This window comes from Gadus chalcogrammus, chromosome 13 (assembly GCF_026213295.1).
Source record: "Gadus chalcogrammus isolate NIFS_2021 chromosome 13, NIFS_Gcha_1.0, whole genome shotgun sequence".
NCBI classification, from domain to species: domain Eukaryota; kingdom Metazoa; phylum Chordata; class Actinopteri; order Gadiformes; family Gadidae; genus Gadus; species Gadus chalcogrammus.
Genome location: NC_079424.1, coordinates 16,848,438 through 16,873,264, shown reverse-complemented (window position 1 = coordinate 16,873,264; position 24,827 = coordinate 16,848,438). Strand labels below are relative to the sequence as shown.

The following is a 24,827-nucleotide window of genomic DNA, read 5'->3' as shown; positions in this document are numbered from 1 at the left end:
TAGACAAAAATCGAAAGTGAAACCTCGGGCTGATACTCAATCAGAAGGGAAGGCAACATGAACTGATCGAATTTTAAAGTAATTTTAGTTTTTTTGCTTATAAAACAATGCACCTTCTAATTCGTGCTGGTTGTTACCCGTTTCGCCTTTTAAGATAAACGTTTACTTTCTGCTGCAAACTGTTTTGTCGTCGACCTCAAATAATTTTCGCATATACTTCGGTTGGCCTTATGGATTGTTTGTTGCTGTGCCTAAAACCCAAAAAGAAAAGACCCACCGACGACGAACCGAATCCGACGTTGTTCCCTGACCGACAAACCACTAACGTAAAAGAGAATAAGAGGTCGTCGATTCCTGACCGAGAACCCACCGAAGGCAGACAGAATCAGGAGTCGATCCCTGACCAAGAACCCACTGAAGACGGAGAGAAACAGCAGTCGATCCCTGACCGAGAAACCACCGACGTAAAAGAGAATCCCAGGTCGATACCTAACCGAGAACCCACCGACAAGGAAGAGAATGCTGGACACAATGAACCTTACTGGGTGGAACGCACTGATCTGTTGTATTGTGAATACGACACAACATGGGAAACATTAAAAGATTCCCAAGGCGATCGTCGACCCCGAGGCTCGACCCAGAGAGTTTATGACGTGCGTGGCTGGGTTGCGATTAGTGGATTTACATTTCTCGACCGTCACTTTCATTTTTTTTAAAATCAATAAATATTTCTACAAATAATAACAATACAATGTTTACTTTTCCTCCTGTAGTACGAATTCAATCGATTCGAAAATGCAGCAAAGGACATGTATAACTACAGGCATGACTATCCCGTAAGTATAGTAGCCTATATTAGATGTTAGATCCTGTATCTAACATCTAAACAAAACCATTTTATTCAGATTATATAACTCATTATACCCTTGCAGCTCCCTATGGGCAGAAGTTACCATCGAGGAAAAGTGAGTAGTTTACTTAAAGTATTAATTAGAATGTATTTTGTGAGCATATCACCAATTTCCACTTTTCTTTAGCAGGGGACAGACATGCCTAATTTAACATTTTATCTTGGAGAAAGGGCATCTGAACCTGACGGTAAGCCGCACCGCAGCTCAACTCGATAAAATCTTTATATGAAACAGAACTTAAGTCTGGAATCGAGCCAGCAGGTTTTTTGACCACACCCGTAAAGCAAAGTAAACAATATTGCATTTTTCTTTGAAGGTTTCTCCATAGGCGAGTTTCATAAAACATGGCGTGGGGATTATTACAGACTGGAGAGAGTGCAAAGTTTCGTCCAATGGTAAGCTAATAATGGAGGGGACCCGATTAACATGTCACTGACAATTAAACATTTATGCATATTTTCATAATTTATTCCAAATGCAAAGTCACAGAGATCTGATTGGGTGCTATATTTGATTTAACTTATGGTTTGCTAGACGACAGAAAACCATAATTTATTGTTTACTTTGGGTTGTGCATCGGTTACAACAAGATAGTAGGTCCCAGGATAAGTCATGATTTGGTTATTTTTGATGTAGAGTCGCAGGGTATCCCACCTGAGACATACATGGATGTGTTGAGGTTATTACTGCACAGTGGCCCTGGTGTGGAGCTGGACACAACACAGACATCCTCACACACATGGCCTGGGGTGCCACCCTGGGGCTGCAGTGCACTGTGGCTGATCACTGTCTCTACCAAAAGAGCTAGCTAAGAAGAGCTCATGCAGAAAGGGCAAGGGCAAATGCATTCTAATCTTAAACAGAAGTTTGAGCCCTTTTTCTTCCCCCCCCTTTAAAGGATTTTTCCACTGCAGGAGGTCGGAATGAACGATGAAGCCTTCGTACTGACCAAACAGGAGATTAAGGTGAGACAGCTATCAATCTGGAAAATAATATGAAAAAGGTATCTGTGTCCCGACAGTTTTATTAACAAGATTCCATGTCCACAGGCTTTCCTTAAAAACGAGACAGCTAAACTCAATCTGCAGCAGTCCTATGGGCTCATGTTGGACTTCTACGGCATTGAGCTCTTTAACCTGGAGACCGGAGCAGTCGGGAGAGCATCAAACTGGCCGGAGAGATTTGAAAATATGAACCGGTAAATAAAATCCCTTTCTGACAAGCTAAACCATATATACTTTTGTGTTTAATTCACGATTGGGATCCTTGGGTTGCACTTACTGAAAGAAAAAAGTAGAAGAATTCAAACCGCAAAGTCCATAAAATGCTTACCACTTCCCTCATGACTTCATGTATCTAATGCATTTCACTGTAAGTCGCTTAAATGGTGAATTATACAAGGATGACACAATGGTGAATCATGTCTCTCCACTGCAGGCATACTCACAACAACCTGCGCCTCACTCGCATCCTGAAGTGCCTGGGGAACCTGGGCTTCAGGCACTACCAAGCCCCGCTGGTTCGCTTCTTCCTGGAGGAAACCCTTGTGCAAGGGAAGCTCCCCGCGGTCAAGGAGAGCGTGCTCAACTACTTCCTGTTTGCCGTGCTCGATAAGGCACAGCGCAGAGAGCTGGTCCGCTTTGCCTTCTGGAACTACGAGCCCAGAGAGAAGTTCATCTGGTGCCCCAAGAAGATACAGGAGGCCTTCCTTCGGGAAGGAGGGCCGGCTCGTTGTTCCAACCCTGCAGACCCCTCCTTCCTTCGGGAAGGAAAATACAGGAGGCCTTCCGTCGGAAAGGGTTGTTCCAACCCTGCAGACCCCCCACCTGAGGAACTGCGTCCAGTGGAAGAGGAGAACAACGACTTCATTCAAGCTGAACTATAAATAGTTGTAATATGTAGTTATTTCATAAATGTTAGATAATATAAACAACATTTTATATTAGATATATGACAGCTCATTGTGCCAAATGCTTACGGTAAATAAATAAAATACATTTACTTCACTGAACTGCATGTCAACTTTTTAAATATTCTTCACAATGAAATGTGAAATTGAAATCATCCTTTGCTTATCATGTTCCGAAGCTGCCCTGTACAATTTTAACCCTACAACCGCTTTTGCCCTGTGCTTTGAATGCCAATTGTGTGTTAGTTGACCCAGTTTAGCATTGTTCTGGAGCTGTGGGGCATTTCCACCCCAAAGAAATGCATGAAAAATAAATATTGAATTTTCCATTTTGACAGCAAAGCTCGTTAAGGCCTTGAGGTATTTACCCAACCCCTAACCAGAACGATGAGGAAACCTTTTTTTTCCTACTCATAAGTAATCTTCTCCACAAAAATATGCTATAGCTATGAGGGAAAACTCATGTTCTGTTGCTCTCCTAATTAGAAGCAGAACATGACGTTCAGACCTCAGGCCAAAGCGGGCACTTTTTGAGTCCGCTCTGACGGCTGTCACAGAACGGATGTGATGTGAGGAAAGGCAAAGGACGAAAGAAAAGTAGTCAAAAAAGGTTTAATTGTGGATTTGAGTTTCAACGAAATCAACATGTTGCAATAACCGTCAATTACCTATTTTCTCCAAAGAGCCATGATATTGAAAACCTCTGAATTGTACACATACAGTCATACAGGTCAACTTTCACATTATCCGTCCAGGATATATGGCTTTCATTTTCTCTACTTAGAAAAAGTATAGTTAAAATCAGTATATATACACACACATTCGTATTTACAAAATGAAATTTGACGGTAAGTGGAAATTTGTTACTTTGCATTTCGATCCTTTAAAAAGAGCACATACGAAATTATAGCACAAGTATGATTTAAACAGAACCTGCCCGCAGTGGGGCCATTCACTTATAAATGGCAATACAAGTATGCCAGACCATCAGTCTATAGCTATTGCAGGTCCACTTAAATACTGTCCATCATATTTACAGAGGATGCTCCCGCCTATTCTCATAAAAGTAACACATGGTCCGAGAAGGAGAGGACTACTAAGAGTTTTTGTTCTCCACATCGGCGTGCCTTTCGCTCTCCCTGTTGACTTCGTGTTTAGCCTCCTTCTTCTCCTCTCTTTTGTCTCTGCTCCTGCTCCTCTCTCGGCGCTCGCGATCCCGGTCTCGGTCCCGGTCCCTGGCGCGGTCTTTTCCACGATCACGATCTCTTTCTCTGCTGCGTCTCCTGTCGCGGTCTCTGTCACGCTCACGGTCTCGGTCACGGTCGCGGTCTCTCTCGCGAACCCTGGTTCTCTCTCGATCGTGGTCTCTCCTGTCCCCGTCCCTCCTCTCGCTGTCTCTCCGCTCCCCCTCCTTCTTCTCTCCCTCCTTCCTTTCCCCCTCCCTCCTCTCTCCCTCCTTCCTTTCCCCCTCCCTCCTCTCTCCCTCCTTCCTTTCCCCCTCCCTCTTCTCTCCCTCCTTCCTTTCCCCCTCCCTCCTCTCTCCCTCCTTCCTTTCCCCCTCCCTCCTCTCTCCCTCCTTCCTTTCCCCCTCCCTCTTCTCTCCCTCCTTCCTTTCCCCCTCCCTCTTCTCTCCCTCCTTCCTTTCCCCCTCCCTTCTCTCTCCCTCCTTTTTCTCCCCTTCCTTTGTCTCTCCCTCCCGCCTCTCTCCTTCCCTCCTCTCCTGCCTCTCTCTCTCCTGCCTCTCTCCCTCCCGCCTCTCAAGCCTCTCTCCCTCCCGCCTCTCCTGCCTCTCCAGCCTCTCCAGCCTCTCCCCTTCCCTCCTATCCCCTTCTCTCCTGTCTCCTTCGCTCCTCTCTCCCTCCCGCCTCTCCCCTTCCCTTCTGTCTCCTTCCTTCCTCTCTCCCTCCCTCCTCTCCGGGTCCCTCTCCCTGACTCTATCCCTCTCTCTGTCCCGGACTCTCTCCCGGTCGCGCCTCTTATTTGCCTCTGGGTCCCGGTGTCGGTCCACCTCTGGGTCCCGGTGACGGTCCACCTCTGGGTCCCGGTGTCTGTCCACCTCTTGGTCCCGGTGTCTGTCCACCTCTGGGTCCCGGTGTCTGTCCAGCTCTTTCCTCTCCCCCTCTGGGTCCCTGTGTCGCTCCCCCTCTGGGTCTCGGTGTCGCTCTACGTCTGGGTCCCGGTGGCGCTCCACCTCTTGTCCCCTACTGTGTTCCCTGCTGCGCTCCCGGCTTCGTTCTCCGTCTCTCTCCCGGTCCCTCTCTCTGCTTCTGTCCCACTCCCGCTCTCTGCTCCAGCGCTTACCCCGGTCCCGGTCCCAGGAGGGCCTTCCCGCATGGGGGGGGCCTTCCCGATCCCGGTCCCTGCGGCGGTCCTCGGCCGTCTCCCTCTGCCTGTCGTCGGGGAGGTGGGCCTGTCCGGCAGAGGGTTCCCGGGGGCCTCCGTCGAAGCGGCTCAGGCGCTCTAGCCCGCGAGGCTCAGAGTCCTCGCGCTGGGAGCTGCTCCGTCTCCTCATGTCAGGGGAGTGCTGGCGCCAATGCTCCTCCCTGTGGGGGTCTGGGCTCTGGCCCCCCATGCGGCCCGCCGGCACTATTGGGCCCTCGGACGGGGTCGGCAGGAGGGGCCCGCTGTGACGCGGGGGTCTTATCTCATCCGGCAGTCTTTCGAGGCGGTACCGCTCGCCGATGAATTGATGGGGCGGGTGTCCCCGGCTCTCTGGGGGAGCGGGCCCCCGGGGGTCCTCAAAGGACGCCCGATGTTGGGGTGGAGAGTGAGCTCGGGGGTCTCTGTAGTGCGGATGGAAGGACTGGCCGCTCTCATCGGGCGGACCTCGTCGGTCTGGATAGGGGTCCGGCAGGGGGCCCCTGAAGGAGGGACCTGGAGAGGGAGGGGGCGCCTGGCTGTCTTTATACATGTGCAGGGGATTGGGGTGTTGGTGTGGGTCCATGGCCGGCTTGAAAGGACCCGCGCCGTCCTTGCTGTACGGATCAACGGGGCCTCGGGGGGGCTCGGCCATGGGGGGCTGGGCCCCGTGGTCCCGGTAGGGAGCGGGCGGCGGCGCTCTTGGTCCGGGGAAGTGGGGCTGGGGCGGGGGTCGGTTGTCATAATGAGGGGGGCCGGTGAACGGGGGAGGAGGCCCTCTGGAACCATGGAAGTTGAACGGCGGCGGAGGGGGTCCAGGGAATCGTGGCGGAGCCAAGCTGTTCTGTCCGTCGAAAGCAGGGGGCATCGGAAGACCCTGCGGGGGCCCTTGCGGCCTCATGTGCTGGGGGGCCATAGAGTGGTCAAACATCTGTGGGGGTCCTCTCTGGCCCATGGGCTGGAAGGGGAGTGACGGTCCTCTTATATTCTGGGGCGGGGGTCCGGGAGGTGGCTGCTGCTGCTGCTGCTGACCGCGCCACTGGTTCTGGTAGGGGGGATAGCCCCCGGGAGGCGGGCCGTACTGCTGACCACCATCACCTTGCATCGGGGGACGAGGGCCATGCATAGGAGGCGGGTGTCCCTGGATGTGTGGAGGGTGACCCTGGATGTGTGGAGGGTGACCCTGGATGTGTGGAGGGTGACCCTGGATGTGTGGAGGGTGACCCTGGATGTGTGGAGGGTGACCCTGGATGTGTGGAGGGTGACCCTGGATGTGTGGAGGGTGTCCCTGGATTGGCGGATGGTGTCCCTGGATGGGCGGATGGTGACCCTGCATGGGTGGGGGGTGACCCTGCATGCCCGGGGGGTGACCCTGCATGGGTGGGGGGCCTGAGAGCCTAGTCACTATGGCCGGAGGGATTGATATAGGTGGTGGACGATTCATCGACGGGGGTCCTTGCATTGGAGGAATCCCCACATGGGGCAGGGGGAAGCTGGTAGGCTTTGGAAGGTCAGCCGGAGGCCTGTACTTATTTGAGTTGTAGCCTGAAGGAGGCATATGCCGCATGTGGGGGGAGTGGTCGCCCATTGCAGCGCTCTGAGTAAGCACCGGGATTGAGGAGGTCATTGTGTCTTCAGAGTCATCATAATAGTCTGGATCTTCCTCGTACTTCGAGTCCTCAGCCGTTTTGAGAATATGCTCAGAATTAGGCCAGAGGCTGAACTTGTCCTCCTCGGTTTCGACCATAAATGGCTCTGCTTCCATTTCCTCCTCCTTTTCTTCTTCTTTGTCGTCTTCTTGTTCCTCTATGAAGGTTGCCTTTACATCGGGATCCTCATGCTCGCCCAACAGAGGAATTGATACCTCTTCAATGTCCGACTCCATGAATGGGAGAACGTCCTCCTTCTTCTCCTGCTGAGGCAGGAACACAAGTGGTATCTTCTCCTCTTCTGACTGTTCAGAGACTTGAACTTTGTCCATTTTGGCCAATTCAGGTTCTTGAGCTTCCTGCTGCGAGGGTGGAGGCATCTCTGCCGGCGGAGTAGACGCCCGCTCCTTCTCCTTTGCCTCCTCCGGCTCCTTCTGGGGCTGCTCCTCCTGGCTGGGCTGTCTCTTGCTGGCGAGAGCCTGGCGAGGGTCCCGTCTCTGGTTGATCACGGGAACGACAGAGGAAGCCTTCACAAGCTCTTCCACCTTTTTGCCCAGCTGCAACAGATGACTATTTGCAAGGAGGGTCTTGGTGAGCAGTGCGTCGGGAAGGGAGAACGGTGCAGATATGACCTTGTCGGTCACGTCTTTCGGTGGGCCGTTTGTTCCGGTAGCTTTGGCCGGAGGCGGGACTGCGGGTTTGACCTCGTCAAAGATGGAGTCGTCCTCCGGGTCGTACGCCACGTCGTCCGGCTCAGCGGCCACGGCCTCTGCCGGCTTGTGGACGACGGGTTCCTTGGAGGCGTGGGCGGGTTTCAGAGGTGCGCTGTAACCCGAGCCGGGGTCGTACTCTTCCTCTGGGTCGTACGGCCGGTCGTCCTCCTCCTCCTCCTCCTGGCGCTCCTTGGAGATCTGTCCAAACTGCTGGACGATGGGGTCCAGCAGGGTGGCCGGGGCCCCCGAGGGCTCCCCGCCGGGCTGGGAGGGGGAGTCGGAGGCCTCCGAGTCCTGCTTCTTCTTCCCGAACAGAGTGTTGAGGATGGTCTGGAGAGGGGTGGCGCTGGCAGCCGAGGAGCCGGCGACGCCCAAGGCAGACAGCGAGTCTGTTCCGAGGGGAGCGGCCATGGCGGCCGGCGCCTTGACTGAGGACAGAAGGGAAAAGATGGAGGAGATCCCCGCGGGTCCGGGGGTGCTGAGGGGCGGAGGTGAGCCCGGAGGAGTGGTGCTGAAGGGAATTTCCAAGCTTGACCGTATCGTCTTCTCAGCTCTGATGGAGGTCAGAGGCTTGGGGAGGCCTGTGTCTTCCATGTCTTTGGCTTGCAGCTTGGATCGTTTCTCCTCGTGTTCTAACAGAGCTCCGGCCCGCTTCTTGTCCTTCTGGCAGATCAGCAGCCCCAGGAGCAGGTTGGGTCGGGCTGGTTCCAGCCCTGCAACATAGACACAGAGACAAGCATCTTAGAAAATACTGGGGTCAACTATATTTTTTATATATATGTAAGTATATAAGACAACCAAGAGTTGGATCATGTGTATTACTGTAATTGTTGCCCTTCTTTTTTCTGCATTTAGTCCCACCCTGCTGAGTGGTTTGCAGGGTAGTACCAATGCATAATACGACTGTTCTAAACATGTCATCAAATAATTTTGATTATGGAATAGCTATAATAATCTGGCCAATAAAAGAGAGACAGGATTGATAAGGTGACACCAACTTGAACCGTCCCGGCATTAGAAACCATGTGTCGGATTCCCATTCCAAACAGAGCAGGTGTATTTAGACAGAGGTGCTTTCCAGGAAAGAATCTAAATAACAGAAACTAGGCTACAGCCTCTCACCTTGTGGTGGAAACATACCAAGAATCGCTCCATTTTAATCAAAGGGCCCATAGTTAACCACTTCACCTGAAATAACAAGGGGTAATTACTAGAGCTGTCAAGCGATTAAAATATTTAATCGTGATTAATCGCATTAATGTCATAGTTAACTCATGATTAATCGCGAATTCTTTTTCTATGCGAAATATCCCTTAATTTTTTTGTCCCATAATTCTTCTCATTTTAATTCTCTTATCAACATGGTGAAGTGCATCGGCTTGCCTTGTGCAAATGATTTTTTATTGATAACAACATTGGCATATACTGATCAAAACAGGACGATACAAAAAAAGAGCCTATAGTGCAATTAAACGACTGCTTTGAACAAATGTCATTTGAACATAGCAGTCAGGCTACTGCTTCTTTGTTTTGAGCCAAAAAAAAATAAATAATAATAATTGCGTTAATCGCGCGATAATTTTTTTAACGCCGTTAAAATTGGTTTGCGTTAACGCCCTTAATAACGCGTTTAACTGACAGCTCAAGTAATTACCTAAAATAATAAAAGGTGATGATGTGGGTCGGCTATTAATTGAGTGTCCTTAGCTAGAAATGTCAGCTATCATTGAGTTAAATGTGCTGTGTGTGATTATCTGTTTTGAGTTGTCTTCCCCTGCCTCTGTATGAGCCAATTTAGATTTGAGGCAACTTCCAGCTCATTTCTGACCAATCAGGGCATCTCTTCCCTGCTTGGTTCATCATTGAAGCAACACTCAATGGCAGCAAAATGTAGGCAGGGAGGCAACATTATTTTTTGTTTGTTTTTTTCAAAACTTGTCTGCGTTCTCTCTTTACAGCTCTCGAAAGCTTTCTAAATAATTAAAAACTTTTGTTTGGTGTTTGGTTCTTTGTGCAGACGGCACGGTGCGTACCTGGGCCGTCGAAGGGCAGCAGCTTGGGGGGTAGGGGGTCGAGGGCGCTCAGCGGGATCAGGTAGAGGTCTTTGATGCGCCGGTTGTTGTTGGCCACCACACCAAAGCGCTTCCTGCTGCTGAAGTACGAGTAGAGGGACACGTAGGCCGCCTCCTCCTCCTCCGTGGCCGGGTGGAACCGGATCAGACACAGCTCCTAGAGGAGGAGAAAGGAGGGAAAGGAGAGAACCACACCAAGACATGAGGAATGGAAGAGAGAGGGAGAATAGAGAAGGGAAGTGTGAATGAATGCAAGGAAGGAACGGGAAGGATGTGGTGAAAAGAAGAAAAAGAGAAAGAAGAAACAAATGAAAGAGCGGGAAGAGAGATTAAAGAAGAGATGTACTGTTAAAAGCTAAAATATAAGTTAAGTTACAAGGCCTTTGAGGGCATGAGAAGAGTCTTTCAGACGGAGTTGTGGAACCAACCTTGGACAGGGAGGTCTTCAGCTTCCCCACGTAATCCCACACTGTGCTGGGGGAGATACGGCCACCGATATGGATGGTGTCGGGCAGGTCCTGCACAAGGTCAACAATATTGATTCTGATTAGATTTTAAAAAAATGGGATTTCATAGAAGAAAGGGTGTGAGAGAAACAAAAACGAGAGACATTATAATATGTGTTTATGGAGCACCAACCTCCTTCAGATATTCAAAGGATCCAGACACCAAGAAGGCCTTTGTGGCAAACTTTGCCACGGACTGCATGTTGATGAACCCCTTCCAAATCTTCTCCTGACCGTGGAGGAAGATGGCCGTCTCTCCTTCCAAGGGAGGATCATTGGAACTGTAGAACCAAAACAGAGCATTATTCTAAAAGTATATACAAAATACATATATGTAAAAAGCCATGTAAACTAAACTGCAGATAAGAGGTGAAAGCATGGAAAATAACTAGCCTAGTAAATAACTAGACATTCTACCTGGATTTTGCTGCTTTAGATGGGGTCACTGAAGGTGGGGGGGCTGGAGGCATGGGCAAAGGCCCCTTGAGTGCCGGCTCCACTGGGACAACGACCAGAGGGTTGGCGGGCTCCGATGACGAGAGGGGCAGAACTGGCGTCGTTAGAGAGGGGGTTTGGGTGACCGTGACGCTGGCTCCGTGCCTGGCCATGCGGGGGTCCCTGCGGGTGATGCTCACAGAGGATACGGTTGGCATGGCGATAGGTGCAGGGGTCATGACCGGCTGTACCAGACCACCGAAGTCATCCTGGTAGAGCATAGGCTGGGCCTGTGGCTCGGAGTGGACGGGAGCGTCCATGCTGGGCTGATACACGGGTTGGGTCTGGTGGTATGAGAGGGTGTCTTGGTGTTGATAGGCCTGGGGCCCAGGAGGGGGGTAGGCTGCGGGCATGTGCGGCTGGTAGGCAGCAGGAGGGGCCTCCCTGGACGAGCGCGACTCCTGTCGGGGTGGCTTGGCCTCGGGCTTCTTGGCAAGTTTGGCTTTCTTGGCAGCCGGCTCATCCTCAGACTTCTGACCTGGAGGTGCAGAACAAAGTGTGTGTTGCAGTCAACTGGGCGGATTCGTCTTTTTTTCATAATTTGTAAACCCCTTTCCAATTGTCATGGTAATAACATTTCGTAAAGGGTTTCAAGTTAAATATTTTTTGTTTCGTTTTTGTGGGGAGGAGAGAAATCTCTTGTTAACACTTGTGTGTGGTTACTTTTTAAAGCGATTCAGCAGACTTCAACTAAAGGCTTATCCAAATTGAACGTAACAAAATAAAGCTTATTTTTATCGGGATTGTTCTTCCCCTTTATGTTGCTGAAACCGTCATTAAGGAACCAAACAGCGACCGTCGCTGAAGGTCATCAGGCTGGCAACCTGATGACCGTCTGGCGCAACGGAGATAGCATGGACAGCTTGGACAGGTGCCTGTCGAGTGTATTATACGTTACGATCATTTACCTGTGCATATTTTGCAGTTGATGTCGAAGATGTGGTTCTTGTGCTCGGCAGTGGTGTCGTTGAGCATGCTGCTGAAGATGTCTGGTGTCTCGACGGCGGTGCCCGGAGCCGAGGAGGACGGAGCGCAGCTCGACTCCTCCTGGTCCTGAGACATGGAGAACACCACTCAAGCCTCCGCCTTCAATAACCAGGCGGAGGACAATGCACAGCAACGGGATGTGTGGTGGCAAAAGGCACTGCTAGTGTACATGGTTATCTTTTGGAGAAATAGACAGGTGTCGTAGAGGAGAAATACAGAGCGCAAGTATAAGGCGAAGGGTTGTTAACACAAGCATTTTGTTATATCAGGAGAACCCAGTGAAGCCAAATAAGGGAAACGTGATTTGGAGAGGAAGAGAAGAGCATGCCACCACTTACTGCAGCGGAAGCCATGCGAGAAGGTGGCAAGGCAGCAGGGATACATACATCGGCATCTGACGTTGGTGGAGCGTCCTCCAGATCCAGGCTATGGGAGCTTGACTCCCGCCTGTGGCCTGATTTAGAGTACCCTGAGTGGGATCGGCCACTCGAGCTGTGGGACTGGAGCGGCAGAACAAGTGGGATTATGATTCCTGAATTTGATCCACTTATTTGAATGCATTCATCTAATGCATAAATCACTGATCCACAGTCATGGAAATCCGTAAATACAATGCGTCTACCTAAAATTGAACTTACTCAACAGACAAAAGGCACCCATACCTATATTGCACTATGTAGACACTTTTAAATTCAACAATAATGAGATTGTGTTACATATGTGTATAGCTTTAGAGGTAGAAATGTCAAAGCCTCATTTTTTTCTGTGTACCAACAAACACCCTTACCTCAGAGTCAGACTTCCTCCACTCCGAAATCTCTCTGGAGAGCAGCTCCTCTGCACTGAGTCTGACCAGCCTGAAGGGACTTACATCCCCCCACACGACCCTGTAGAACAGGCCCTGCCACAAGCATCACAAGCAACATGTGAGTAACACTCGCAGTCAACTCTGAAGAATGTGCAACTAACCACAGTGTCAAACAATTTTGATCCATTCAATGAGCCGATGGGGAAAGGGCCAATGATATTTTGGGGGACCACTCACCTTGTTTTTGGGGTCCTTCAGGTTGAACATGAGGGAGCGGTACTTGTTCTTGTACTTGCTGTCCGTGTTCATGCACAGGTTAAACATCTCCTTCTCGATGGACACCGCCATCCGGCCAACCTCACTCTCAGTCATCTTCAGGTCGTCACTGTCACTCACCCTGATCATGCAGCACACACACACACACACAGGACAACCTTTGAGTGAATCCTCGCCTGCCTAAAAAGGTAATTCAATACGCTAGCATTGATGCGAAGGTTGTGCATCATCGCTCGTTTGTTTCGTTTGCGGAGGTACTCACCTCTTGTAGAGAATGTCGGTGAGGGAGCGTCGGATGTTCTGCCTCATCTGGTTGTTGGGCGGAGCCGCCGGGGCCCCGGGGGGCGCCGGGGAGGCGGTCGGCTGGGAAGGCCTGGAAGACGACGGGACGGACGGAGCAGAGGAGGCCGATGACGATGAGGGCCCTCTGGAGGAGGACGAGTGGCTGTTGGACGGGGGGTCTTTCTGCGGAGCCTGCTTCTTTGGGATGGTGAAGTTGGACTTGGTGACTCTCAGCGCTCCTGTGATGTGCACGGGCCCGCCCTGGAATGTGGAAGGGGTTGGAGCGGAAGGCGCGCTCGGTTTCTTGGACTTTGGGCCGGGTTTGCTGGCGGCCGTCGCCTGCTTCCTGGTTGCCCTTGAGCTGCCCTGAGGGGAAGCTTTGCGTCCTTTCGCCTTCGCTGGCTTGGTGGCCGGAGACCTCTTGTTTTTGACCGGTGTTGTGGAGGCGGCGGGCTTCTCAGCAGGAGCCTGCTCCTGCTCCATAACCTTCTCACTCTGCTTCTCCTCTTTGGGGGGCACTGTGGAAATAGGGAAATAACCGTTAAAACACTAATTTAAGGCATTTAACTCGTACTTTACGTACACTTTTAAGAACTATGACACAAACTGTACGAGTATGTTACTACTCGTATGATGAAGAAATTGAAGGTATGTTCAGAGTTTGAATATGGACGCCAACTTTGTTGAGGACAAAATAGCAAATATACAAGGTAATGGTATGGCAATCGTACGCAAATGAAACATGTGTACAACATACAATTCAGTTAAGAAATGTGTCCTATCTAATGGATTCCAGTTAATGTAGACGTCAACCCAACTCTCTCACCAACACACACAATCCTGAAAACATTCAACAGGGGGATCCCTGCTGAAGTTTTATTTACATTGTTTCACAATTAGAGAAAAATGTCCAGCTTCAAGCAATGTAAAATGAGTTATGTTATTAGTTCAGAATTATTAGAGCAAGAATATGCAAAATGTTATGATTGTATGCGTGAAACACTGAGAGATCCAAGTGTGAACTTGTTTTGAGTTCTACCATAATTAAACTCTCTTCCACCCAATATGCCATGTTTCAACAGTGTTCAGTGCTCGAATATAGCAGAAACCAACAGATTCTTGTCCTTTCAGAATTTGTTGAATATTTTCAGTTAATTAGCGGTAATACAGCTTCATTTGTCAACACACATTACAAAACCCTAAACAGATCTTAGTTTTTACTCCAACACTTCACACCCAATGTATTCAACCCTAATCCACCTCTGCTCTTTTACTCTTGCATTAAGGGAGAGAAAGTCTTTGGACGCATCCATGTGCATACATGGCAGTTATGTAAGAGTTGATGAATCTGGACCCATAGCACATGGTAAGATACTAACAATTATATGTTAGTTGAAAACTTTCAGCTTATGTGCCCTTGTGCCGAGGTCACTCAAAATGTAACCAATACCTTAAGCAGCTCGAAATCTATAATTAGATTTCAAATAACTAATGGGAAACTATCCAGTTATCCTGAAGCAAAGTTAATTATGGAGTACAATATATCAAAGATATATAGAACCTGAATAAATGTTAGAGCAAAAGTTAAGAAATTCAAAACAGCCAAAAATGCATTCTTCCCAGGGCCATCAAATCTAAATTACCTGATCAGTATGCAGATACATTTGAGTTTGTGAAAATAAATACTGGGTATTATATCACACTGTAGAAATACAGTAGTGACGATACTGCCCACATTTCCCACCCAGAGGTTACTAAAGTTCCATCTACAGAAAGATGCCTTAGCGGTGCACCAGACCGTGCCTCATAATAATAACCAACCAACTCACTTAGCCCTCATAGGAGACAACAGAACTGGGCAATTAAAAAACCCACTTAAAAAAAACATCAGATGTGAAGCCACTATCAAGTGTAGGGTGTGTGAAACCGTCCTCTTCTGCTCTGCTTATTGGGTTGTGGACTGCTCTCCTCAGTGGGGTTTGGACTGCTTGTCTTCTGGGGTAAGGATCCAAAGGTCAGTGTTCTGCTGCCGTCGGTCTCTCTCAGCTCCTGCTACGGCGACTCCGTCTGGTCTGACGCAGATCTTCCTTTTCCCCTCTTGGTAGGATGGGTGTGTGGGTCGCCGTGGTAGCCTTCTTCAGCGGTAGGTGCGTATGTGTGTGTGGGTCAGCAACCCATGCTCGTTTAAAAAAAGTGGTGCTCAGAGCAACCCCACAGCAAGCCAAGACACCGCTCACATCAATCAATCGAGGCATCCAAAAATCTGTCATAGTCACCTTTTATTTTAAAGCCAGTTTGCCATCAGTGGTGATGCATCACAACAATAAATATTAATATAAAGTGCTAAGCAGCCTGCTACCCAGAAGAGTAAGGGTACAGCCCAGGCTTGTGCTGGCCATGTTAATGCCCAGTGTCAACAGCTCTACGATAGCTTTATAGTATTTGCTCCCTTAATCGCTGAGAAAAGCCACAGAAACCTACCTGCTGGAGACGCAAGGACCTTGAACCTCACTGACTGCAGAGCTGACGAAATCAGGTTGCAGACCCGCACAGATGAAAAGAAACTGGTGATTTCATTTCAGTTGCACACACAAACACAGGGAGGCTCCTTAGGCAGCTTGGAGGAAGTGAGATTCAGTGCTGGGCTGCCATTTGTCCCTTCATACGAGTCTTCATCAGAGACCCTTTAGATTCGACAGCCTGTACTTAAAAACTCAATACGAAATTGATCAAATACTTACCTTGCTACATTCGTCACTTACCTTTCCCCCCGACCGAGAAAAACATACTTCCAGATCAATATCCAACATATTTCAAGTGATCTATTAATGTCTGGCATTACCATAGGTTACTCTTCAGACAATATCCTGCCTTCTGTGCATTCATGCATGGTTCACCAATAATAAAAGAAGGCATTATGGTTACACATAATCTAGGATGTGGACGCATACAGCCGGTGTATGCAGACCCCCCCCCCAGTGTGAAGAGACAGGCAGTGGTAAGGCGTGATTTACGGAGACCGTCTAAAGAGATACATACACTTTTTGTTTAACACTGTTGGTGATATGGGTGTAGTCTTTTCTGGCGTGACGGCATTGTAATTATGGTCGCAGGACCAGGATGCAGCGGCGGCCGGCGGAGGATGCTCCCGGGCGCTCTCGTCATCGTCGTCTTCTTCACCGTGCTGCTCGTCGTCGCTGTCTTCCTCGCTGTCCGATTCGCTGTAGTCCTCCTCCGACTCCTCAGCGATGGCCTTCGCAGTCTTCCCTCCGGCGGCGCTCCTCTGGAGGGGAGGAGAGAGAGAAACAGTCAGTCAGTGGGATGGGACGGGAGACCAGCATCGAGGGCTGGAAAGTAAGCATACGCTGAAGTACGTTACATTGTCCTGCATCACATCAGACCGACTATCAACTAGTGCAGTGGTTCTCCCTCCGGCAAATAAACCCCCTTTATAGATCCTTGACCGACAAGTAGTACCATCATTTAAAAAGTTAACTATAGCAATTCTACAATTACGTTGAAATTCTACAATTAACAATAACATGAAATGACATGCATGGTGCAAATATTAAGTGTGAAACATGGGCTTGATTTTTCTTTTTATCTGTATGGTAGGCCCTTCAGTTTCATACAATTGTATTAAGAATGTTATCAAATTTCACTAACCCCCCCGAGGAACTAGAGGCTATTAGGACAAACAGATCTGTTTTTCCACAGACTGGCCTAGGTCATCAAAGCACTGCCATTAAGGTACTTCCATTAAACAACCACTCTCCTCATTATCCAACCAAGATAAACTAAGTTAGCATCTTGTGTTTTGCAGGGGGCAGTAGTGTTTTTCTCTCCTTTGACCCATTTAATCTTTGATTTCTCAGGACTATGCCTTGTAAAATAGTTACATTGGTGTTGATTCAACTAAATATGCTAATGTCACTCTTACAGACTTGATAAAGATCGCTAAATATTCAATCAAGATTTTTTTCAACACAAGATTCACCAGCCCAATCTAAAAACCCTTCCAAACAACCACAGTGGAAAAAGACCACTGTGATTCAATAAACAATACTGTTTTTGCTTAAAAGGGGTCTTTGAGGACTGAAAAGACAGTCTTCAGGGCAATTACTTAATAAAAAGAAATGTTGCCAGTTCCACTTCCCTGTAAACAACATTATGATGGCGTAATCATGTCTGATTGGGCTAGCCCTACATTTAAACCACAAAAAATGATAACGTCATGGGAGTGAAAGGAAGAATCAATATAGATGCCTGCAGAGGGAATAGGAAGGTGGCAGAGATGACCTAGTCAATGATTTATCATGAATACAAGCCTGCCTTTGAGGTTACGCCATTTTGGATCCGTAAAGGTCAGTTAATACATCACCGTATACATGGTTCATATCTACTATCTGGGATCTTCAGCACTTGAAAGTACAAGGCTGTTTGACGCATTGCATTTCATGTTTACGCCATTTGTAACATTTGGCTAGCTTTAGCAAGAGTATGACTATAGCCATATATATATAAAAATTACAATTATAAAAGCAAATAGATAAAGGACTTCATTTCAAATTAAATATAAAGCCACAAAATGATAATACAATTAACGGGCTTTCAGATGCCAACATTAAAAAAATAAATAAAAACATTAAAAATTAGCAGCTGGTTTACCCAAACCAAACTTTAAACATGCAGTTTATTGACATCAAAAAACATTTAAACATTCTGGCAATGTATTGGGTATTAACCCTAAATAAGCTGGGGGTTCCCCCATAACTGCTTCTATAAAACGACATGAAATAACAATTTCTATGCACTAAATCCAACAGCAAATCATACAGTCTACGGAAATGACGATGTCTAGAATTTATTTTTATTGACAAGGAGGACGAGTCCAGAAATACCCAAGACTAAGACTACAGTCCGATTCAGCAGCCACAAATCCTTACATCACAAGTTAGCGTGGGCCCGAGAAGTTAACAACTGCATTAATATTCTACGAATCGAGACCCAAACCGTTTGTCCCCTATGAAGCAAAGGACTCAACCAGATAGAAAAGGCACTGCGTCTGTAGCGGTCCCGTGTTACCTTGGCAGTAGACTTGGTGCTTGGCTTCCTCTGACCCGGGGCCTCCTCCTTGGGCTCCTTGGCATCTGTGAAGGACTTCATGGCCGCTGCCGCGTGCTTTAGGATGCACACGTTGCCGCAGTAGACGGAGTCCGGCTGGGCGTTGTTCTCGCAGCCAGTCCCGATGCACTTGGGCAGGGAGGAGGTGTCGGCCTTCACCTCCACCGCCTGGTCGGTTCCCAGAGACGGCGAGGTCTTCACCTCCACCATCGAAGCTACTTTCTGCTCTGTGTTTGGCGCCACCTTCTGGTCAGCGGCCGGTGGTGACTTCAGCCCTGCCGTCTGCTGTAGTGCCTGCTTAGAACCACGAAGCAAACACAATTACATTGCAACATAGCTTTGGACCATGGAAAGTTGTCTTGCGCTCCACCAACCTAAAAACAGCACCAGTCAAACCAATGTTATTGCTCCTCAATGCAACACAAAGATAGTTTTACAATTCCATACAATAATTAAATATAACATTCTCCTGCTTTCAACTGCAACTAGAGATGCAGGGACATTTATTGTGTTTCCAGAACATACCGGTTGAAATATCTTTATCTTCTTTTTGCCAGTGGGGTTGGTGGCCTTCTCTATCCGGCCCTTGATCCCCGGGTCGTCTCCTAGCTTCTCCTCCGCGGCTCCCCCCAGCATTGAGGCCACACTGGCATGGTTGACCCCAGAGCCAGACTCTACTCTCCGGGACTCGGCGAGGGCCTTGGCAGCGTCCAGGCCCGTGGCCAGAGCGCCGGTGGCGGGCCGCAGCACCTGGCTCTTGCGGGCGGTGCAGTTGGGGCAGACGTAGTCCTCGCCGTTCCTCTCCATGAGGCGCCCGCGGGCCTCCGTGATGCCCACGCAGTCGCCGTGGAACCACTCCTCGCAGCGGTCGCAGCAGATCATGAACCTGGGCAACACGCAAGTAAAAAACATTAAGTGGCCATGCTGTCAGAATAAGGGCAGATGGCTTTAACCCACACTAATGAATGAGTTTGACCAGACCCACATAAAATACATGATAGTATAGTGGTTCTGCTTTGGACCAAAATACATGATAATTGGAGAAATAGTAAAAGGATTAGATAAAGGCAAGGGGTAAAGGGGTTGTACCGTTTGTTATGCTTCTGGCGACAGATGCAATAGAGGGCATTGGGGTCGTAGCCTGCTTCTTCAGAGTCCGACGAAGAGGAGGACGATGTGGCGGACGTGGTGGTCAAGGAGTCGTCATCTTCTTCGTCATCTCCGGGGCCTTCTGGGGACCTGCGGTTCTGCGTGGACGGCTGGGCATTGGGCCTGTTGGGTTCTCTCCTTGCCGTGAAGGCTCCCTTCATGGCAGGTGCAGGAGGAGGTTTACCCACAGCTGGTGTCACTGGGGTGCTCTTAATTGGTGCAACCTTCTTTTTATTGGTGTAGGTTCTGATTGGCCCACGCTTCACAAAGCCCCCGGGAGGCTTCTCCTTGTCTTCCTCCTCACTGTCTTTTCCAGTCTCCAGTTTGGGCTCTTCTTTGACCTTCTCACCTTCGAGCTCCTCTGGCTTCTCCTCCTCCTCCTCCTCCTGCTGCTGCTGCTTCTCAGGTTCCGGCTCAGGGCCAACCTGCGTCAAATCTCCGCCCTCTTTCACCTCGATTTTGGGACAGTCCTCTGTCCCGTCTTCCGGTGTCCCCTCCTGGCTGTGGTTCTGTGGCTGGTCCTTTGTGCCGGCATCATCTTCGCTGTCCTCGTCGTTCTCTGAGCTTCCGTCGTCTTTGGTGCCGGTGGCCCCTCCTCCGCGGCTCCTCGTCATCCTGCCCCCCCGGGCCTTACCGGCTGGCTGTTTCCTGGTGCCGCTCCTTGTCCTCCTCTCCGGGGAGGGGGACTTGTCCTCCGCCGCCTTGGCGTCAGCGTTGCCGTCAAAGCTGGCCTCCGAGGCGGTCTCCGCGTCCGTCGGGGTTTGGGACGGAGGGTCGCCGCTCTCGATGCTGGAGGGGCCACTCCTCCTCGCCGCCCTCTTGGCCGTCGAGGATAGGAACTCCTCGAGCTTGTCTGTACGTTTGGACTGCCTGCCGCTGCGGCGGACTGCGCCTCCACGGCTCTCCTGGGGCTCAACGACCGCTTCTACTGGCATGTCTCTCTTGGCGATGGTGGTCCGACGGAAACCCCAGGTCTTCCTCACCTCGCCGGTGGTTTTGGGAGATTGGTCAGACTCCTCTAGCTGCTCTTTACTGCCATTGTCCTCTGGCTCTAGGCACTCAGCCTCTGCTTGAGTTTCTGTATCGGCAGCTGTTGACAAACAGTTATAAGTTAACCAGAAACACTTTCTGAAGGCTAATGCTGAGCTCAAGGCACTAATAACTAGCTTACATACTTGCTAATCTACAACCTCATAAGGGTGAGAGACATGTCCAAACAAACATGGAAATACATCTCCTCTGCTGGGACTTAGATCTACTCTAGATAGGACACTGCTATGAAGGATGACACGGGGGTCAGGCAGTAGGAATCACATCATTGAGGGAAATATTGAGATTTATATAGAAAATACAATTAGTGTTGCCAACTGGTATACACAACCCACAAATGGTTGTCCCGTAAAGGGCACTGAATATTTACTAAGGAGTGTTGCAGTTTGATTATCTTCTGCAAAGTAGAACACATTTGTATTCTGGGGTTTACTAAGGCCCGGCATCCTTAAAACAAAATTGTTGTCACATAGGCTTTGAGACGGGACGCAACTGCTGAGATAAGAGGCGCGATCATTAATGTAGGGAAGGTTGGGCTGAGTACACTGCATCAATTTATGCCCAAAGCGGAGCTTCAATTGGCAAATTTGCCATTTCTCTGTGTTGAAAAAAGCCATTATTTCGATAATGAAATTAAGGGGCCTTAAGCCTTCCCCTAAACTTCTTAACTAAATGCATAGGACCTCTGACAGCCTATGAATCCCACCAACCTCCAAGTGAAAAGATACTTGTGCAAGGTACCTTGAGCGCAGCTATCCAAAGGTTCCTGGCTCTGCTCTGGCTGGGGAGCTAGAGAGAGCACAGGGCTCAAAGTCTCCTCCATAGATGATGGAGTCAAGCACTACTTTCAACCTCAATCTCTACGGTTAAAAAAGACAAGCACAAGAGACCAGCTGTGTGTTACAGTTCTCAGTGTACATGGCATATCTACAACTGCTGCCGTTTAGACAGTGCGTGGCAGATTTGAAATGCCTTGGACTCAAATAATGGGTTCTTTACGAACCAGCTGTTGGAACCGTCAAATTATATAGATAGTTTTATCCACAGCTTGCTTCCCACTTGATAATAACCAGTGCCGATTTATATAAATCAGTTGGTGCAGAGAACCAGAGATAAGAATGTGTTTAAAAAACAACGGAACGTGTCCTCTAGATGTACCTGCAGTTCAGTGGTGATGGGCCATAACAATGTGCTTCTTCAAAAGAAAGGTGTCTAGTAAGACGACCTCTGTGTGGGTTCAGGATTACTGGATATACAGGACAGAGGAAAACAAACGTCAGACTAACATTGTACATTATATACAGACGCAGTTAAAGAACATTCAATTATTTGTTTGCGAAACCATAACACAATGCATGGTTACTCGCGTACATTTAATTGGAGCACTTACTTAAAGTGTCACTGGACAAGTTATGAAGCTATTAAACATAATAGTTTAGGGCTTGAATTTAAACACATTTTACTTGCATCACAAAATATATTGACAAACAGTTGATGTTTTCCAACATGCATAAATAACATATGTGCTATGCTGCACATGCGTTCTATAAGAAAATGCAAAGTCATGAACAAAATCCAAGATAATCCTGGGAAAAGAGTCAATCGTTGAAAGGAGGAGAGAAGACGGTTGGCAGTCGCGTAACCAAGCCACGTGAAAGGAGCAATTGTTGCCCACGAAGTCTTGGGCGGGGACCCGCGGATGCATTTCAGCCCAGCAATAATCATCCCAAATTAGTACTTTAACATTTGAATCCACGAAGCAGTGAATATTTTACAGTTTTGTATGGTTTGTTATCATCTATGAATATTATGACGTACAAATTGACATCGTGCGGGAAACTGCGGAGCCGTTTTAACCAGAGTCCAACGACCCATTACATTCAAAAACATGCAACTACAGCACAGAGTCTGTTGAAATCAACTAAAACGATACAAACAAATGGATAGAAAACACTGCCAAGCATCTAACGTTAGATAGATAATGCTACGTTAATCCCATACTTACAACGGCATTGCTGCATGACCGTTAACAACACTCCGGATTCAAAACGATTGCTGTCATGGATTGTAATGATATCGACTATCCGTGTATTATATGTGCCACTACAACCAAGACCATCTGGCTTGGTTTGTTCAAGTTGAAATAGTAAAAACCGCGCACATACCATAGCATAGAAGCGATCATGCTAAAACGTGCACGGGGTCTGAAGCACCTGAAGCTAGCCGTAAGATAAACACCAAAAGGCAGACGAGGCCATGAAAACGTGAGGACAATTATCCGGCCATTTAGACTTCTCAGCGTGATACTTAGTATACGTTTAAACCAAGTACAATGGCATCAAATACTGCACACAATATAGCCAATATAAATGAACGGGAGTTGGTAACAAGGTTACGCTAGCTTGTAAGCTACTTCATTAGCCGCGTCGTCTTCAACCTCGCGTCTCGGAACTATTTTGTATCCCATGGTTAAACGACAGTATAAAATAACAAAACCACACACACACATTATACACGAGCGTGCAATACTTTCTATGCTGTTTAAGTTACCCACCTACGACCAAATCATCGATATTATGTCCTCGCAATTCCTTAGGTCAATCCTCCATTTTCCATTCCCGCTGGCTAGTGACTACTCCGCGTTGCGTTCCTGACTGCGGCAGATGGCTGTCTGTTTAATGGCTAACCGTACTGTACAGACAGCGCCTCTAGTGGTCAGGCGACGAAGCGCTCTAGGTGTCGAGACTGTAACAGCCACTCAGTAAAGCATTTTTCTTTAGTGCCTGAACCTGGATTAATGATTATAACCTTACTTTTGTGGTTGTCATTTCTCCTTCTCTTGTATTGGTGATTCAGCGATTAAAACATCAGAGTCTTAGTTATTTTCCTCAACATAAAATTTACTGTACAGCATAATACAACAATCTTGTAAGTGCCTCCAATGAAAAGCAAGTGGACTGATCTGAAAAAAAATATCACAATAAATAATGAAATAAAAAAGGCAACAATTGGTAAAATATTTACAGTTCTGCATTGTTCTGAAATGTAATATAATTCTAAATTTAAATTTTGTACCTTTGTACTTTTATAATTACAATATCATTTGGGGTTAATTCTTTAATGACTGCTACAAGATGGAGTTGAGACAAGAACTAACAAGGACATTGAGAATATGACAAAACAATCTTTAAAATCACAGGCTTTCCCACATAAAAAAAAACATTTCTTTACTATACATGAGGCAATATTACAAGAACCATAATAAATATATATTACAGAAATTCACAGGCATTCCTTTCGATAGTCCTTTGAGCAAAAGAATAATGTGGCCAATATCATTGGATTTTTGATCTTCTTTTTCATATACATGATCAATTCTTTCCCTACACAAAAGGCTGCTTAGGCTGTCCACGATATTGGCACTGGCAAATAAAAGTGGGGGAAAATATATAAATTGGATCACTGGGACATGTAGTCCTTATGTGCATTTGGTAACATTGAAAAGAGTTGAGTCCGTGGAGCTCAGGGTGTACACCGGTTCATAAAAAGAGAATAAACTAAAGGAAGCAAATAAGCTATCCTATAGGTGGATCCCATAGCCGGAGTTTGTAAAGACACCATTGTTTTAGCATTTTGCTGTTAATTTTTTACCGCTGTACATAGTCAAGTTTGGAAAGATGGGTTATGACTAACAGTCTCTGAGCTCTTCTCTAAGTTGCTGTCCTTATCTGACAGAGGAGGGACTGCAGGTTCTCTGAGGGGCACCGGGACACTGTTGGGTGGTCCTGAACTCTTGTTTGAACCCTCTGTAGCAGGCTCTGTCTCCACCTCCTGCTGGGGGGCAGTGGCTAGAGTCAGGGCAAACAAGCGTCAAAAACATGTTAACACAAAAACTGTACACGTCATTTAAGAAGGATTGAATCAATGGAGAAGAGTATAGTAGAGGCTGGGGTGCTCCAAATGTCCCCAGCCTAGCTGTAGTCATTATTGAGAAGCCTCACCCTTACCTGCTCCTAAAAGGACCTGTGTCTGATACCAGTGTTCCTTTGGGTAAAAGTGTCGGCTCAATAACTAAATGGTGGTGGTTCTTACTTCACATTTAGCACAGATATACAATTAATAGGATTTAATCGATTTTGATCAATACGTTATAGACTGATTAACTACATTGATGTGTAGGCCAGCACATGTGATGTCTGTTTTCATAATAATAAACAACTACACACAAAAAACATATTTTGATGTTTGATGGATTGGAAAATATCAGTTAAGACGCTAGGGAACCTAATGGGGAAAAACCTTGAAATCATACTCATAGATAGAGGCTTTGTTTTTTTCACCAAACGCTCCATTTAGTCTGAGCCATTTAGCAGAGCGCCTTTAGTGCACATTATAACAATTAAACGTGATTGCACCGCCACATTCAATTAATTAATTGTTTGACTATTATTACACATTTAAGCTGTGTTCAGTGCCCATTCTAGACAACATGTGCGCTTGTGGCTTAGAGTGGCACTACACACAGGCAGTTTACCTGA

General features: G+C 47.8%; 2 protein-coding genes and 1 non-coding gene across 4 annotated transcripts; 1 reads left to right on the top strand and 2 right to left on the bottom strand.

The window, feature by feature from the left end:
• LOC130401894 (opioid growth factor receptor-like) lies at positions 1-3,722 on the top strand. Of its 2 annotated transcripts, none has more exons than XM_056605915.1 (8): positions 1-653; positions 774-836; positions 933-965; positions 1,041-1,098; positions 1,228-1,306; positions 1,810-1,876; positions 1,961-2,109; positions 2,349-3,722. In XM_056605915.1, the coding sequence occupies exons 1-8, from the start codon at positions 231-233 to the stop codon at positions 2,794-2,796; spliced, it is 1,320 nt and encodes a 439-aa protein (XP_056461890.1). In that variant the 5' UTR covers positions 1-230; the 3' UTR covers positions 2,797-3,722. The 2 variants fall into 2 exon arrangements, with proteins under 2 accessions (XP_056461890.1, XP_056461889.1); XM_056605914.1 differs by having other exon boundaries at positions 1,038-1,098; positions 2,349-3,721.
• Positions 3,723-4,720: 998 nt separating this feature from the next.
• LOC130401890 (death-inducer obliterator 1-like) lies at positions 4,721-23,956 on the bottom strand (the record flags this gene model as incomplete). Its single annotated transcript, XM_056605908.1, has 17 exons — positions 22,844-23,956; positions 21,448-21,535; positions 21,031-21,149; positions 19,180-20,329; positions 18,616-18,976; positions 18,052-18,387; positions 16,006-16,249; positions 12,947-13,484; positions 12,646-12,805; positions 12,388-12,501; positions 11,987-12,100; positions 11,522-11,666; positions 10,536-11,091; positions 10,252-10,399; positions 10,041-10,130; positions 9,574-9,769; positions 4,721-8,253 (listed from the first exon to the last, which is right to left on the bottom strand). Coding segments are annotated over exons 3-17 (7,767 nt in total), but the record flags the coding sequence as incomplete, so codon positions are not given.
• LOC130402727 (small nucleolar RNA SNORA16B/SNORA16A family) lies at positions 11,355-11,492 on the bottom strand. Its single transcript, XR_008903998.1, has one exon. It is a non-coding gene; the product is annotated as a small nucleolar RNA SNORA16B/SNORA16A family (small nucleolar RNA).
• Positions 23,957-24,827: the final 871 nt, after the last annotated feature.